The sequence below is a fragment of the Artemia sp. Qi Xiang Cuo genome, chromosome 19 (assembly GCF_049724085.1).
Source record: "Artemia sp. Qi Xiang Cuo chromosome 19, ASM4972408v1, whole genome shotgun sequence".
NCBI lineage: Eukaryota > Metazoa > Arthropoda > Branchiopoda > Anostraca > Artemiidae > Artemia > Artemia sp. Qi Xiang Cuo.
Genome location: NC_142812.1, coordinates 26248887 through 26268116, shown reverse-complemented (window position 1 = coordinate 26268116; position 19230 = coordinate 26248887). Strand labels below are relative to the sequence as shown.

General features: G+C 35.2%; 1 protein-coding gene across 2 annotated transcripts in view; it reads right to left on the bottom strand.

Moving 5' to 3' along the window:
- Window positions 1-18775, bottom strand: part of LOC148940667 (limbic system-associated membrane protein-like) — a 199557-nt gene extending 180782 nt beyond the window's left edge. For both annotated transcript variants that reach the window (XM_089104909.1, XM_089104910.1), the window contains exon 1: window positions 18709-18775. In XM_089104909.1, coding sequence (XP_088961035.1) covers window positions 18709-18760 — 52 coding nt within the window. In that variant the 5' untranslated portion in view covers window positions 18761-18775. The remainder of the gene's footprint in view (window positions 1-18708) is intronic.
- Window positions 18776-19230: the final 455 nt, after the last annotated feature.

The following is a 19230-nucleotide window of genomic DNA, read 5'->3' as shown; positions in this document are numbered from 1 at the left end:
CGTAGACAGTAGGAGAGGGGGAGGGTGAGGTTGGAGACTCATCCCATACAGGGCGGAACTTCGCTTAACTCCTCCGTTCCCGATTTTGGATATTAGACAGATTCATTGGGCTGTAGAATGTTGGACTGTTTGAGTTGTGGAAGACGTTAAAATACTCAAAAATACTGTATATTTTCAGTTATTGCAGGGTTGATTTCATAGATTGTGGAATGGTGAGCCCTCTGGGCCATCATTTGGGTGACCCTCAACTCATAATATGCAATTTCGATCTAGGGAACCACTAGGGAAACAATTGGTTGGGAAACACTGGCCTAAAGTGATATTGAAAGGAAGGTTAATAGGGATATTTTGTCTCTTACGGATGAAAAGTCTGTAAGGATCATAAAAATAAGTGTTTATTTTGCAATCCGACTAAACAAGCAATTCGCAGAATATCCATGAATGGAAAGAAAAGAGGTAATCAGGAAGGATTTGAAGGAAATCTGAAATTCGTGGGGTTTGAATGAAGAAGGAGCTTCTATCGCTGTATTGTCCTTAGGCTTCTTGGTGTTGCATTAAGTTGATAGATGTCATAGGAGTCAATGATTTTGTGCTTATATAATGTCAAATTATATATGATTCATAAAAAAAACTATCTTGAAGCTAGCAATCCAGCAGTGCGCTAAACAATCCCCCACGAAAGAGCAGATAAAGGTTTAAGCTGTCTACCACGGAAGCTAACGACAATAATCTATATTTAATTGGCATTGAACAAACATTCTGTATTTTATTTCCTGATTTTATGACTTTCTAAATCTCTTATTATTTACTTATATCGTGATTTTTCTTATCTTTATATAATAGAATACAAATTTACATAGAATTTAAATCTATCTATGGTAACTCGTCCAAGAGCTAAGGATCATTTCGGGCTCGTAACCTTACCAGTTTGTGGTTTGTCACGTTATGCCTATGAAGTTATGCTTCCCCTCGACGTGCTAGGCTCCAAGACCAAGGGTCAGATATTTCTTTCAGTCTTGTTGACCTTGAATCCTTCCGTTTTGTTTCCTTTGTAGAGCTTTGACATTTTGTAATCAAAAATTTAAATCTCTCTACTCTGTGAACAGATTAATCTTTTATTTTCTAAACAAAGTTTAACTTCCGAATTTGCCTTTTATTAAAGGCACTAATATCAAAACATTAAACTCTGCCTACGGTTTATTTGCCCATTTAGAAAGCGTTATTGTGAGAGTTTCTCTTCGATTAAGCGCTTGGAATTAAATTTTTATTCCAAATTTCATTGGTTTCCTGGCCAATAAAACGTTATTATTTTTTGGACTGTACACAAAACTCTGTATAAAAATCAGCTAAGAGTTAATGAAAATGAGTTCAGGAGATTGGCAGAAAGGGCAGTATATTTTCCCTCAGTTCAATAGCCATTTCCTCCAAATCCGGAGGTTAAAGTTTTGATGGCTCTATAGCAATAGCCATTAAAGTCTGGTTTGCCTTTTTTATTCGTTTTTGCTGAAAAACTGATCACTTGGTTCCATTAATTTCTTCAAAATATAGAAGCAAGAAAATTAACTGCCCATACGTCGTGGAATCATGTACTTTTCTTTTTCATTTAAATTATTTTTTTCATTTTATGGTTAGATTTTAAAGGGACATAGGGATCTTCAACTCAAGATAACTATATTATACGCCTGAGATTAAACCATACGTATCCTTTTGATTAAGAAGCAGGGTATTTTTTCTGCACGGCACCCTTTGCTAGCCATTCAACCATCTCATAGGTTTAATAAACAAAAAGGTCCTGTTCTATTAGTTAGGTAATACGCGAGAAGTGAAGTTTGGTTAATGCTAATGAAATAAAACAAAATATGATGAAAATATAAAAGTTTAGAAACACATTTTGGCTATATATTTGCACATTAGGGGGGTGGAGGTGAAGCATAGCATATATTAAATACGTAACCTAACCTAGGTACCTTCCCCCCCCTAAACCCCAAAAAAACTAAAGTTTAAATATAGGTCCCGGAGTGAGAAACCCCTTGCTTATTTAGTATCTCATAGGAATTACCGGTTAATGCCTATTTGATCGTTGCTTTTCTCGAGTAGCTGTATCACGTGTTGCCTAGCTAATAGAACAGAACCGCCAAAAACTTTACGTTTTACGAAAATATAAACATTCCAGGAGGGTTATGAAATTGGAAACGTCATTGTCATTCGAATATGGCCTTGAAGCATAGATGAAATAATTTTCTGATGTTTACACCAGAGGCTGCAGTAGAGCTGCCTAAATAAAGAACCATAGGTATTCAATGTATTTTTTTTCTCATTTGGCCACTTCATATTAAAAGAGTGGTCGTAGAAATTTTGTAGTGGACTCATTCAATTGGAAACTAAAAGCTATAGTGCTGTTTTTAAGAGTCGAAAGGGACTGACGGTAAACCAACCCCCTTCCCAGGGGCGGATCCAGGATTTTTTAGGGGGGGGGAATAGGTTGCTCAAAAAAAAATTAGGGGGGGGGGCGCAAAATAGGTTGATCCGATAAATTTGCGTTAGGAGCAAGTTTAATCAATGCAAGCTTGAGTTAATTAAGTAAATTACACTACTTTAGATTACTCTAGGGGGCGCGCCCCCCCCCCCGGATCCGCCACTGCCCCTTCCTAACCATTCTTTGCTACCCTTGCCCCCATAAGCGCCAAATAAATCTCATCAAAGTATTTAGGTTATCATTTTTTTCGAAATAATCGGAGGATCCCATAAATATGCCTCTGGGAATGGCTTAGCCCCAATGGCCCTTGAGGGAAGGGCCGTAACTAATTCAAATTGCCAATTATTAAATCAGAAGTTTTAACAATAATTTAATCAGAGGTTTCATAAGGGACGGTGGGGCTTGTTTGATGTTGGATGTGAAATTGCTCGAAATTTTTCTGAACCCTTCTCTAGGTCAAAAGGACAAACATTTTCTTTTCAGTAGAAAAAGGCTAAAAACGTTTTTGTCCCTGATCAGGTCAACATTTTCAACCATAAGTCCTTGAGCCAAGAAGAACCTAATATACGAAAAAATTCGAGGTCACGGTCTCCCGAAGAATAGGGTTTGACTAAGAGCCAGAAAATTCTTTTTCTTGATCGGCTCAGAACTTATATCCTTAAATCCTTGGACTAAGGGGACCCCAATGCAGAAGAAAAAAAAAATATCACTCCGAAAATAACCTCGACAAAGGGCCAAAAACTATTTTAATTCGCCATTTCTCATGGAAAGGTGGCCAGGGAAACCTGATAAGTGTGCCATTAAATTAAAAATTGAACAAACCAGCCTCCATATCCTCCCCTTTTCTGCTACCCACCCTCAGACACCGAAGACAAATGATATTGAATTCAAATTTTAAGATAGTTATTTTGTTCAGAAACGTTAAAAGGTCTAATAAGTAAGCCTCTAAGGTCAACTTAACTCCACATCTCTGGGGGCAATGACCCTAAATTATATAAATCTGCTATTTTTCACAGATGTTGTGTTTTTTTGTTTTTTTTTGCAGAGAAGCTCTCAGGGATTGCTTGCTTGGCGAAGATTCCCAGAGTTTAAATGGGCTTAATCTGGTGAGGACACGGTTACATCATTTATACGGTGTGAGCTTCCGAGTTTTCAAATTACCTACAATATCTTGGGAATCAAAATAGCATATCTGCAATATCTTGGCAACAGCTCGAGGGATAAAGTTGAAACTTTAGGTAAGTTTGAGGAGAGGAAAGGAGAGGATGGCTCAAGGATAATACAGATCCTGTTTTTTTTTGGAGGGAGAAGCGACTAAATAAATTTCGTCCGTTATCCAAAAAAAATGTTGTAAAATTAGCTCCAATTGGACTTTTTCGGACTATTTGCTTTAGTTCTGATAGTCTATGTATGGCTAAGTAACAAAGCAGAACGAAAGACGCTATATGCTGCCAAGCTATGAAAAAGCGTATCAGCAATATTTCGGGAACAGTTTGGGAAGCAATTTGAAACTTTTAGGGAGCGTTAAGTGGGCAAGTAGATGTCTTATTTTGACCTGGATGAGGGGGTAGAGTTAAATAAAAGACATTCTGTGTACCCAGGTCAGTGAAATTGCATACATGCGATACTTTGCGAATAGCTTGGGAATTAAGTTAAAACTTACAGGTACTCTGGGAAAAGGGGGGTAGGGGTTAGGCATGAACATTTCATATTTTGTTTTGGAGGAGGTGGAAGAGGTTAAAAATTTTAGTCTTTTTTATGGCTTGGGTATCAAGTTGAAACTTTCCTGGAGCGTTAAGGGGGACAAATAAGTATTGAACAATGACTTGGGCAGAGTGTAGGAGCTAACAAAAAGAGACTACATGCACCCATGTAATCAAAACACCATTCCTTTAATGTATCGGAAACAGCTCGTAGGATGGAATTGAAACTTTTACATGGTGCATGAAAAAGAAGGGACAGAGATCTGGGGTGAAATTAAAATTTTAAGATGGGAGAGGGGCTAAATATGTTTCGTCTCCGATAAACCTTAACTTTATCTGGTTATAAGCTACTGCAGGACTTATAGTTTATTTATGCTTAAGAAGCAAGGAAAATCGAAAGACACTGTGCGTTACCAGGCAATCAAAATAACATATCTGCGCTATCTTGGGAAGGGCAAGTTTAGGCACTTTAAAACCCTTTTGGACCAGTATATTTTCATCGTAGAATCGAAAAATACTATATCTACCCAGAATAACAAAAAGGGTTTGGTTACCTTTCCTAATTTTCTAGCTTTCCATGAGCCTTCAGATAGATATTGAAGAGAGGGGTGGGATAAAATAGCCTTTAATCTCTCTTCATTTTGACCAAGCCTGTATATGGGTGCTGTACAGCAATAGCTCCCTTCTTGTTGCAGAAAAATATGTTTTCACTGTAGCTTAAAAAGAATATATTGACTTGCCTACCGGCACACAAGTTGGAGAGGTGCGGTGTTCCTAAATGCCGCTTGGATATTTCTCAGGAGGCTTGAGGCAAATATTACCAGGAAATTGTTTAATGTGGAAATTTGAGAGAAAAATCCGGGTCTTATGTTTATTTTTTATGTATTAAGCAGTTCATGGTGGCAAATTGTAAGCAAGGATCGCATGGTGCCGATAGTAACCAAAACTCTAAAAAAAAGTCTTTTTGTTTTAACAACAAATACAATAAAAAAATTGACTCTTTATGGTGACACCAAGTGCATAAAATTCGTTAAGTTTAAGGCTACCTAACAGAAGTTACGAACCTCAGAAAGAGTATCCATTTTTGAAAAAAGCTATAAAAACCCAAGAACGTATGACGGATTTTGAGCAAAACTACACCGTCGAATTCAGCCAATCAGAACACATTTAACAGGATTGTCTCTTCCTACAAAAATATGAGGTTTCAAATTTTACAGAGATGAACTGATTGAAAACCCGTGTTAATTTGATTTGATCTGTTTTTAAGGGGTAGGGAGTGATCGTATCGAAAAGAGGGTCCTAGGATACCGGGAGAAGGCTCATTAAAAAGACAAATCGAAAGTTCCCCTCATCTTTTTAAGTAGCAAATATATATATATATATATATATATATATATATATATATATATATATATATATATATATATATATATATATATATATATATATATATATATATATATATATATATATATATATATATATATATATATATATATATATATATATATATATATATATATATATATATATATATATATATATATATATACATATATATATATATCATCATACTACTACTACTACTACTACTACTACTACTACTACTACTACTACTACTACTACTACTACTACTACTACTACTACTACTACTACTACTACTACTACTACTACTACTACTACTACTACTACTACACACACACACACACACACACACACACACACACACACACACACACACACACACACACACACACACACACACACACACACACACACACACACACACACACACACACACACACACACACACACACACACACTATATATATATATATATATATATATATATATATATATATATATAGCGGGAGGTTAAGTGATGGGGCAGGCCCCTCATATACGGAATTATTTTGGTTTGTTTTAAGTTCTAATGTCGCTCTCTACTTTATTTTAGAGCAATTGATTTTTATACATCTAATTTATGCTCTGGATGCACTTCCTCATAGTTTCAGTTACCTAAATCAGCTAATTCTTATAATTGTTAAGCCCACCATCTAGAATACTCAAATTACTAAAAAAATATACATTTACTAATTATCAAATTATAAACCATGCTACAGAATAAATCTATTATCGCACTTTAAAACTGTATGGCTTCTTGAAAGAGATAGACTTAGCCGCAAACTATCTATACAAGTTCTGTGCTTATAATTTGAAATTAAGATTGAAAACAAGCTAAACCATACCGGGGAAATAAGCCGGTTCAAAACATTTGCAATATTGATCTTTGAAACCCATAATTTTATATGAAAAAAAGTAATAGCACTTTTGGAGAAGTAATAAAAACGGTAACCATTAGAAATAAGTCATAAAGGGGATCCAAACGGGTCTATTCTGTTCCCTCACGAAAAAAGGTCCATTTGACGTATGAGAAATATTGGCCTTTTTGTCCCTTTCCTTTATCTTATCTTTTTTAACCTCTTCATGTTTTCTTTAATTCATTTTAATTATTATCAATATAAGTTATTGAAAAAATAGGCAAATATTTTTATCTTTCTCCGGGTTATGAAATCGTAAAGTTTTTACATAATTGGTTGCTTGTGTTTAATTTGATTGATGGTGTCTCTCCATAGTTTCAGCTCCTAATTTTCATTTCTTAAATAATCAAAACAATTTACTTCTTTACATTTATTCAATTATATTTCTTGTCATTTTGTCGTTTATGTTGTTAATAAATTAAAAAAACTTTTTCCACAAAATAAGTTTTTCAAAGAAAAGTAAAGAACTCCATTAAACAAAAAATGAGCAAAAATAAAATCAAATAATCTACCAAGCGTGAAACTGCCACAAATCAGCATCGATAAATAAATAAAACCCAAAACGAAAAGAAATTACAATAAATAACCGAGTCAAACTCAAAACGAGCAGAAATTAACATAAGTGGGGTGCAAAGCCCATATGCCATCCAAAGGTCAGAACAAAATTTGTACTTTACTGAAAAAATATAAATGTTTTTACTTTTATTACTTTAACAAATCAAATATTATTAACATTTTGATTACTAAATATCAGTATATGTATATTAAACTGACAATGCACATTCATTTGTATTTTTTCAGTAAATTGCAAATTTTGTTCTAGCCTTTCTAGCCTTGAAAAAAATAATAAATGATAAATTGTGCCAACATCGTTCTTATATGCCCTCAGGGGATGACGTAAAACCCTTGCCCCGAGGGTTGTGGGGAAGTGTCCTCCTCAAAAACAAATTTACAATCTAGAAATTAACTACGCTGAACAAAATGGCTATCTCAAGATTTTGATTGGATTTGTTTGGGGGAATGATGGGCGTGGGGGGTATAGTTGCCCTCCAATTACTTTCGACTATGAAAAAAGGCAGTAGAACTCTCGATTTCCAATTGAATGAGCCCCTTTTGAAGTTTCTACGACGACCCCTTCCATATGAAGTGCCCTGCTCTAAAGGAAAAAAATAATAAATGATACCTTGTGCCAACATCGTTCTTATATGCCCTCAGGGCATAACTCAAAACCCTTGCCTCGAGGGTTGTGGGGAAGTATCCTCCTCAAAAACAAATGTTCTATCTGGAAATAAACTACGCTGAACAAAATGGCTACCTCAATATTTGGATTGGATGTTTTTGGGGGAATGATGGGCATGGGGGTGCTAGTTGCCCTCCAATCACTTTCGACTGTTAAAAAGGGTACTAGCCACTCCAATTTCCAATCGAATGAGCCCTTTTCGAAGTTTCTACGACAACTCCTTCGATACGAAGTGCCCGGGTATGGAGAAAGAAGAAGAAGAAAAAAAATAATACATTGTGCCCACATCGTTCTTTACTTAGGCAGCGCTATCACGCTGCCTATGATACTTTCACAGCATCCTCTCGCGAACTTAGTATCGGGTGTGCTGCTGGTATTTTTTATATTTTAATTTACAATTAATTACTGCAACTGTTTACTAACTTACTTCTGCTATTGTTTGATTAAAAAAGTTTCAACAACTAGATCTGTATTCTATCAAGTAGGCTGCTATGCATACAAAAACAATTCCAACAATAACGATTAAACTACAATTGATATAAAAAATTCATTTTTGTTTCTTAATATGTTTATAGCATGATTAATAAATCATGGTTGCAGCGATAGGTGCAACTTGGTAAAGAGCGAACCACGATCCATAATAGTCAAAAGTTCGAAACACAATTTATCATGGGCAGCGCAATAGCGCTGCATATGTTTTAAGTATTAAATAAAAAAACAAGTTCTTTCAACTGAAATTAAGGAGCAACATTAAAAATTAAAACGAACAGATAATATTACTTATATAAGGGGGGTTGCCTCTCCTAAATAGCTTACTCTTACGCTAATTTTTTTTTTACTTTTAAAAGAGGTTGTTATTCTAATTAAACAGCCTTTGTGATTCAGAAGTCATTCCTAAATAAATGGAACAAAAATCAAACTTAAGTTATTATAAGGTTATTATTAGTTAAAAAAAAGTAAAATTAATATGCATTTTCGTTTCAATTATTCATGTACGGTGAGCCAAAAATCAAAACCTGCATTAGTTCAATATTGTTGAGAAATTAAATAAAGAAAACATTCTTTTTTAACTGAAAGTAAGGAGCGACATTAAAACTTAAAACGAACAGAAACTATTCCGTATATGAAAGGGGCTTTCCGCTCCTCAACGCCTCGCTCTTTACACTACAGTTTTTTATTGATTTAAAAAATGAAGTTGTGAGACAGAGTCAAATTTTAGCGTAAAGAGCGAGGCGTTGAGGAGGGGACTGCCCCTTTCATATACGGAATAATTTCTGTTCGTGTTACGTTTTAATGTCGCTCCTTACTTTCAGTAAAAAAAACTTGTTTTTTTTTATTTAATTAGGAAAAGAGACCACTAATCCGTCCATTCCACTGATATCGTCTAACGCTTTCATTTAGCATTAACTTTCTTTTTCATTATCTTTGTTACCTCTGTATTTCAGTTTTCAGTAGTAGGAAAATATATTTTAGCGATAAAATTTAAGTGCACTAGCCATTTCAATTTCCAATCGAATGAGTCCTTTTTGAAGTTTCTACGACAACGCGTTCTAAAAAAACTTTATATTCCCCCAGGGTATAACTTACAACTCTTGCCCTGAGGGCTGTGGGGGGGTTGTCATCCTCAAAGACCTAATTTCCAGAACTTAAAACTACGTTGAATAAAATAGCTATCTCAAAATTTTGATTGGATGTGTTTTGGGGAAAAGGTGGGCGCGAGAGGAGGGTAAGATGCCCTCCAATTACTTTTGACTATTAAAACGGCACTAGCCCTTTGAATTCCCATTCGAATGAGCGTTTTTGAAGTTATTACGACAACACCTTCTATAAAAACCTTATATACCACCAGGGCATAACTTAAAACCCTTGCCCTCGGGGTTGTGGGAGAGTGAACTCCTCAAAAACATATTTTCTATCTTGAAATCAACTACGCTGAACAAAATGGCTACCTCAAAATTTCATTTCAGTTGGAAATTGGAGTGGCTAGTGCCCTTCTAATAGTCGAAAGTGATTGGAAGGCAACTAACACCCCTTCCACGCCCACCATTTCCCCAAACACATCCAATCAAAATTTTGAGATAGCCATTTTGTTCCACGCAGTTTAAAGTTCAGGAAATTATACCTTTGAGCAGGACACTCCCCCCACAGTCTTCAGGGCAAGGGTTTTAAGTTATGCCCTGGGGGCATATAAGGTTTTTGCTGAAATCTTTGTCGTATAAACTTCAAAAAAGGATCATTTGATTGGAAATTCAAAGGGCTAGTGCCCTTTTTAATATTCAAAAGTGATTTGAGGGCAACTAATCCCCCTCTCACGCCCACGCTTTCCCCAAACACATCCAATCAGAATATTAAGATAGCCATTTATTCAACGTAGTTGAAAGTTTTGGAAATTAGGTCTTTAAGGATGACAACCCCCTCCCCCCCACACACCCCTCGGGGCAAGGGTTGTAAATTATGCCCTGAGGGCATAGAAGGTTTTTATTGAAAGCGCTGTCGTAGAAACTTCAAAACGGCTCACTCAGTTGAAAAATGAAAGGGCTAGTGCCTTTTTTAATAGTTGAAAGTGATTGGAGAGCGACTAACACCCCTCTCACGTTCATTATTTTCCCAAAAACATCCAATCAAAATTTTGAGATATTCATTTTGTTCAACGTAGTTGAAAGTTCTGGAAATTAGGTCTTTTAGAACGAAAACCCCCTCAGAGCCCTCAGTACAAGGGTTGTAAGTTATGCCCTGGTGACATATAAGTTTTATATACGAGTTGTTGTAGAAATTTCAAAAAGGGCTCATTTGATTGGAAATTGAAATTGCCCTTTTTAAAAGTCGAAAGTGAGTGGAGATAATTAACCCCTCTCTCACACTCACCATTTCCCCAAAAACATTCAATCAAAGTTTAGAGATGGCCATTTTGTTCAACGTAGAAGAAAGTTCAGTAAATTATGTCTTTAAGGATGACAAACCCCCCAGAGCCCCCAGGGCATATGTTGTAAGTTATGCCCTGGGGGCACATAAGGTTTTTATAGATAGAGTTGTCGTAAAACTTCAAAAGGGGCTCATTCAATTGGAAATTGTGAGAGCCAGTGCCCTTTTTAAGAGTCGAAAGTGATTGGAGGGTAACCAACCCCCCTCTCACGCCCACCATTACTCCAAACACATCCAAACAAAATTTTCAGATAGCCATTTTGTTCATCTAGTAGAAATTTCTGGAAATTAGGTATTTGAGAATGACACCCCCCAGCCCTCAGACCAAGGGTTGTAAGTTATGGTAAGATAAGATAAGATTTATTGCTGAAAAATGGCTATCACAAGCCCAAAAGGGCCGAATTCGCACTTTAGCGTCAAATACAGCGAAAAAAGAACAACAAAAACAAACAATCAAACAACAACAGCAAATTATAAAAGGGTCAATGTCAAATACGTAAAAACGTTAAAAACAAAAACAAAGTACAAAGTAAACTCATAAAATTAGAAGGCCAATGTCGTCAGCAAAAATATAACAACGTCAAACGTCAGCAAAAAAAAAAAACATAAGTTAGTTGGTGAATAACAAACATAAATATAAATATAAAACCCCCAAATTTGCAAAATGGGCATTAAATTAATAACTATGAGGTAAAGAGCGAGTGAGGGGGGGGGCAGCGGAGAGTAGGTGGATGAAAAGGTCAGCTATGTAAGGAATAAAATTTCTTCTATATCTTACCGTACAAACTTGTATTGGGGCGAGACGGAAGGTTTTTGTTGACAATCAACGCGGGAGACGCGGTCAAAGGGGTGAATATTGACCAGGGAAAGGGGGAACTGCTTGAGGATTATGAAGAGCATTGTTAGCAAAGCGCAAGGTAATTTTTGATCTCCTTCCCTTAAGGGTGACAAGATTAGCTCTCCTAAGAAGGGAAATATAAGGTACTTTACCCTCATTGAAGATAATTCTTAGGCACCTTTTTTGTACTGCCTCTATTCTATCCGACAATCCAATGGAAATGCCAGGATGCCAAACAGGACAGGCGTACTCAAGGGATGGGCGTACAAATGATAAGAAAATCCTCAAACAGTGCGATTTAGGGCATTTAAATTTTTAAAGGAGTTTAAGGAGGGAAAATGCGGCATTTGCACGTTTTAAGATGTCATTAATATGGCAATCCCCTTTTTGAGATGGTAACGCCCAGTAATTTCATAGTGGTAACGGACATTTCAGGGGGATTGGACAGGAGAAAGAAGGAGGAGTTTTAAGGAAATTAATAGTAAGAACAGTTGACTTTAAAGGGTTGACATTCATATCATCAGTGAGAGCTTTGGCTGATATCGATTCCAAGATGTATATTGGGCTTCTTTTGGAATGTTTGGTACATGTCGCTAACACATTTATATCATCGAAGAATATCCATTTATTTGGGACATAAACACCGAGGTCACTTTTCATTGTAAGAAATGAAATTGGACCTAAGAGGGTTCTTTGGGGCATACCATTATAAATAGGAAGGGGATCAGAATACACATTCAGCTATTTCAAGACTTGCATTGTGTTAGAGAGGAAAGATGCAATTATTCTAATTAAATTAAGGTCAACTTGAAAGTCATAAGATAGCTTTTCTAATAGTATATTGTGGTTAATTAAATAAAAAGCTTTTTGCAAGTCAACAGGGATAACATCGAGCCAGTTATTGGTTTTTAGAGTGTTTTGCACATTGTGTCCATAAGGTGAACAAGATAGTGGGTCGTAGATGTAGAGCGTAGGTTTCCCAATTGTCTTTGGTCAACATTTGGGATTGTTTTTACTTTCAACCACTCAGCTAAAAAGCTTTCATATAACTTCTAAAAAACTGGAGTATGAGTAATGGGACGGACACCATCAAATCTTGATTTTTACCTTTCATGTTTTCTGGAGTAATAAAACCTAATTTCCAACAATTTGAAAACTCACAGGTAGATGTAATTTCATTAAAAAGTAAGGACAAATGCTCTGAGAGGTTGTCGGCAAAGGCTTTAATTAGTACAATCGGAATGTCTAATGGACATGTACTACACTTTTTAATGTTCTTAATTTTTGCCTCTACATCCGAGGGCGAAATAACGGGAAAATTGAGAGAGCACAAATCATAAGGAGCGTCAAAAGAAAGGGAAGGGAGGTTCTGAACTATGGAAGAAAGAAACCTGTTCAGATCATTGGCTGTAACTGAAGGGTCTTCTTGGAAATGGAAATCTATATTATTATGTGTTTTCCCACAAATTTTCTTTATTCTATTATACCATTGTTTTGGCTTTGTAGAAAATAAATCCTGGACTTTGCGTTTGTAATATGAAGAAGCAGAATTACGTATTTCTTTTTTTATATGTTTACGCAGTGAGTTCGCTTCGGATTTAAGGTTTTTATTGAAAGTGTTGACGTAAAAACTTCAAAAGGGCTCATTTGATTGGAAATTGAAAGGGCTAGTACCATTTTTAATAGTTGAAAGCGATTAAAGAACGATTAACACGCCTCTCACGCCCACCATTTCCCCAAACACATCCAATCAAAATTTTGAGATAACCATTTTGTTTAACGTAGTTGAAAGTTCAAGAAATCAGGTCTTAGAGGATGACAACTACCCTAACAGCCCTTAGGGTAAGGGCTGTAATTTATGCCCGGGGGGCATATAAGGTGTTTATAGAAAGCGTTGTCGTTTCAAAAAGGGCTCATTCGATTGGAAATCAAAAGGCCTAGTGCCCTTTTTAATAGTCGAAAGTAATTGGAAGGCTTGACATTTTTATAGTAAAGGTCGATGTGGGTATAAAGTATTATCTTTTTTTGTTGTTGTTGTTTTTGTATTGCACTTCGTATCGAAGGAGTTAGACATAGACATAGATATTTTTACTTTACCAAAAAAAACATTCAACAAACATCAGAAATAACTAGACAACCACATTAAGATTAAAAAAAACCTTATTTTTTCAAAAAAAAAGGTAAGGAAAAAAAGTCAAGAAAACAATTTACATTGTCACTCTCTAACCATTCTCCCCCCTTCCCTCTTCCTAGTTGTCGTGGGAACTTCGAAAAGGGCTCATTCGATTGAAAATAGAAAGGGCTAATGCCCTTTTTAATAGTCGAAAGTGATTGGATGGCAACTAATCCTCCTCTCACGCCCACCCTGTCATTTGCCCATTATGTTTCAAAACTAAATGTTGCCTTAAGATTGAATCAAAATGCACTGTGTTAATGCTAATTCCCAATAAAGCATCTCAGCAGTATCCCAAGAACGACTGAAGATATTATGTTCAAACTTTCTGGGCTACTTCTGCTCTTAAAATTTAACCACATCAAAATAGCATAAGTGTATCCAATCTATCAAAGAAAGTAAACAGATTGTTTTGCGAATGGTATCAAGTTTTCCATTTCAGGTCGACTAGAGGAGGTATGAATTTAAATTAAACAGTACTATTTGTGTCCAGATTAATAAAAGGGTGTATGTTGTTAAAAATTGCTGAAATAGGTTTACCGGCCTACAATTAGTAAGCAGGGCCATTGAGCTTTAAAAACGGACGTTAATAAAGTTTTGCTTTCTTCTCCCTTGAAGCTAATGAGTAAATACCAAATGACCAGATTTACATTAAAAAAAACTTTTCATATAAAGCAAGCTTTAAAAGAAGAAAATAAGAAAAGTAAAGAACTCCATTAAACAAAAAATGAGCAAAATTAAAATTAAATAATTTACCAAGCGTGAAACTACCACAAATCAGCATACATAACTAAATGAAACCCAAAACGAACAGAAATTACAATAAATAACCGAGTCAAACTCAAAATGAGTAGAAATTAACGTAAGTTGGACTCAAAACCCCCTATGCCTTTTCAAGGCCAGAACATAATTTGCACTTTACTGAAAAAAAACATGAATGTTTTTACTTTTATAACTTTAATAAATCAAATAATATTAACATTTTGATTACTAAATATCAGTACACGTATATTAAACTGACAATGCACATTCATTTGTCACATTAAAACTTAAAACGAATAGAAATTATTCCGTATATTAAAGGGCTGTTCCCTCCTCGACGCCTCGCTCTTTACGCTAAAGTTTGACTCTTTGTCAAAACTTTATTTTTAAAACAATAAAAACTTTAGCGCAAAGAGCGAGGCGTCGAGTAGGCAACAACCCCTTGAATATACGGAATATTTTCTGTTCGTTTTAAGTTTTAATGTCGCTCCTTACTTTCAGTTAAAAAAAAAACTATTTTTTAAATTTAATTTTGAAAAAGACTTGACACGCTGACGTGTCCATTTTGTTCTTTATCTCTCCAGCAGTATTCGGTACCGGTGCGCTATATGGGCACTTTTATATATTGTACAAGGAAACCAGTAACAAATAACCCGCCAGACGGGTTAATTGCAAGAGACCGCTATAGAGAAATGCAATGCAAAGCGTGGTTTTCATTGCGTTTGCAATATTTAACTTTTTGTTTTTTGGGGTTTAGAGAGGGGGGAGGTACATAGGTTAGGTTAGGCTAGTCATTTAATATATGCTATGCTTTACCCCGACCCCCCCCCCCCACCCTAATGTGCAAATATATAGCCCAAATTTGTTTATAAACTATTATATGTTCATCCTATTTTATTATATTTCATTAGCATTAACCAAAATTGACTTTTTAGAAGCGTCCCTATAATGCACCAGTACCCACTATTCTTTATTTCGGACCACCAAAACATTGTCAAAAGATGTCTACGAGCTAATTTGAAAGCTAATGCTTACATATGTACGCTTATTATAAACCTGTCCAGACAAGGTTGTCGTAAGATGGCATATGGCACAATGGGACTTGTTGGGTCATTTCCAGAGTGGATAGGGTTGGAAGCATAAACAGTATACCGCTGAAATCTTCATGGCCAAAATCTTTAACGAGATACTTAAAATCACCTTTTTGAATGATCCCCCTTCCACGCTCTTTAATAAGCGAAAATTAAAAATAGTGTTGGAAAAAAACAACCAAGTAAAAAAAATGTTTTCATTCAAATTCGATGCTTATAAAGGAATAATGATAAATACAATTTATGTTTATCCGAAGAGTAAAAATAAAAGAAGTCATATTTTTGAGAATGTGTCTTGTTTTTCGTCTCTACTGAGACATCCACTGGAGCGCCGAAATGATTAACAAACCAAATGTTTTGCGATCAGGTTTTTTTTCCCATCCCTCAAGGTGAGTGTGAATTGGTCAGTGATTTTGACGTCACACACAGGCCAATGATAAGGGATCAGAAGGAAGGCATTTCCCACCCCCTTCTGAATTTGGAGAATTTTCTGGTTTTAACTCTCCATAATAATATGAGTTTGGGGATCAGTTTACCTAAAATGTTGAAATCCAGAAATCAAAAATAACGAAAGTATACTTTCTTATGAGAAGTTAAAATATTTTTTAGCCTTGCGGCAGAAGAACGGCAACATTAATTACACAAGTTTCTGTAAATTATTCTAACTGTCGCCTATGTCTACAGTTCTTTTAAGATTCGTAAGTTTTCTAAAATCTCTACATATTTCGTACAGGACAGTATTTCATAAAGAATTGAATTTTTTACTCTTCATAGACACAGATGATAATATACCCCTTTTCCTCCTTCTGTGACAAAATTGCACTTTTGGCCTATTGTTTGATGACTTATTGTAGTAAAAACTCATCTCAACTTCTTTAGTGTTTTCACCGAAGTTCGGCAAATATCTTTTTGTAAAGTTTTGTGGTGTATATTAAAAAATGGGAAAAACTTAAAACGAACAGAAATTAATTCAAAAGCCAAGTTCTTCTTATGGAAGTAAAGAGCGAAGTTGAAACTTAAAAAGAGAAAGAGTATTGTTTTGCAGTCTATGCGGCATACATTTGCAAAACAAGGTTGCCAACTGCCGACGTCTAAAAAGACTGCAAATCAAGGCCAAAACAGAGTGATTTCTGCTCAAAAAGAGTGCAAGTCAAAATATTTTAAACTTGAATCAGGTAAAAAACCGTGCATTTCACACGAAATGTGCGCAAGTTGGCAGACTCGTGATATTCCCCTGCTTATGCACAATTCTGAAAAGCTTCGCTGAAAGCACAAAATTGACGAAAAAAAAAGAATTAAGAGTAGAAAAGTACTCATGTAGCATGCAAAAAACAAATAAAAAAGATATAAAATAAAAAGATAATCAAAAAGATATAAATAAGATTTTTCATAAAATAAAAAAAATTCCGTGTTCGTGCTTCTCAAGAAAACAAAATTTTGTAAATAAAAGGTTGAAACGCCTGCTCCAAGACACTCGAACTTGCTGATTAAAGTCTATGGTTTTCATCAGACCACCTAACATTTAATGGGATTTTCTCTCACAACTAAAATTATGAAATTTCTATAAAGCGAAGATATTTTAACGGCTAAGTTTAAATTTAAAAAAAAACTTGGACGGTTAGAATCTCAATGAAAATTAGATTTTATTGATTTGTCTACTTTTTCGATACATAGGTTTCTTAAGTGTCTGTTACTATATTGTCATCCTACTAACTGTTCACTACTATTCAATACTGTTTTTAAGCTAAACCAGTCTGGGAATCGCTAATTTATCCTATAGGCATGTTCTTCAGAATACCATTAGCAGCAAAATATTGAATAAAATTGGTAACAAATTACTCTGTGACATCAAAATAAATAATACAAAATTTACCCTCAAAGGGTTAACAAAAATATGTTTGAGAGAAATGGCAATATTTTTCTAAGGTGTCTAAAGTTATTTTGTTTTGGGAGTAGCGCTTTGTTTTTATTCAATATTTTTCCTATGCCACCGATTTCGAGTTACTGTGAGAAAGTAGTAAGATGTGACCTTCACAGCTTAATTCAAAGTGTGACCGTCTGACCAGATTGATAAACCATGATATTATATTTTGGAAAGTTCTTGCCTGGGACCAAAAAGGCTGGTTTTCCTTTAGCCAGGAGCCAGAGCCTACAGTGTTTTAGCGTAAGAGGCGAAATAGAATCTTAAATTCTGGAACACTATATGATGTGTTCCACCAAGCCTTCGCTTTTTCAATTCATGCCACTGCTTTCGAGTGGGAAACTCTTTTTAACCAGCGAAGCTAACAGGCATCTATTTTCAAGCGAGCAACAATTTTTAAACTTAATTTAGACCAAAATCTAAAAATGCTTAAGTAAAGAGCGTACCACGGCCAAAACAACCAAAATTTAAGAAACGGAGTTTTTAAAGAAACTGTATAGTGACAAAAGTTTTCCACGTAACACTATTTTCAAAATAGTAATTTTTATTATTTAGCTCTATAGTAATTAGTAATTAGGGGAAGATATTTTGAAAATGTTTATGTAAAATGAAGCGAACCGTATGTAGGGTTCTTAAGAGATATAAAACTGAAGGATCTAGTATGCGGTGAAGGAGTACATCTTTAACCTGAAAAAAATATTTTATCCTATCTGATTCTAAAATACATTCATCTTCTTTCTAAAATCTCCTTTTTCAAATCTATCGTTTGCTTTGTGCCTTTTTGCCTCTGAATGGTTATGCATCACTCTTCAGTAAAACTGCTACGAAATGCCGACCCCATTACCAAAACATTCTCTTCTTTATGAAAAGGACTTTGTTATTTTTTAAAAATAAATTGTTTTTTGTTAACAAAAAATAACGCAATATCGTCTAAGCAGCCCAAAAACCTTACAGCACATTTAGAAAGCAAACAAACATCAGCAAAAAAATGTGTTTGGACCGTCACAATCTGTGCTAATAAAAAAGAAAGCCTTACCGTCTAAGCAGCCCGAAGAACCTTACAGCAAATTTAGAAAGCAAACAAAATTCAGCAAACAAAAAGTGCTTGCCTATATGGTGTTTATAGTTGTTTCCTCATTTAAAAGTAATCTTGTATTGTTTTTATTTTTTGCATTTCAAGATGATTTTATTTTTGTTTTCATTACATGTGTTCACTCATACTACTGTTACTCACCTACTTTATTTACTTTATGTTACTCACCAGAACTACAAGCCAAAGACAAAAAGAAAAAGTTCAGATCAAAGAAAAGCATGATAAGCCAACTGAATGAAACTTGCACTGATTCACAACTGAAGAAAAAGAGTAAAAGTTCACCCAGAAATGTTGAAGAAAATCATGCGTTCCAAAGAGCAAAGGAGTGGTCAGTAAGGAGCTCACTCAGAAATGGGAACACAATTGGATATTTCTAATTAATAATCACGCTGTGGAATGGTTACAAAGTGGCTATTGGAAGACCCTCTTGTTACAGACAAAGAGATTAACCCTACCAGATAGAAGGATTTGAATCAGAATAGGATATTAAGGAGGATGGTACATACATTGAATGGGAAATATTGTGCGACTTTATTAGTAGAAAGAAGAGAGATTATCCAGCTGAATGAAAATATTCACGCTGGAAGAAAAATTAAGGGATATAAAATGGCCGTTTGGGCACCAGTCATTCGTTTTATTTTAAATAAAGTATACACAGTAGTAGGTGCTGGTATTTTGACTCTGAGTAAA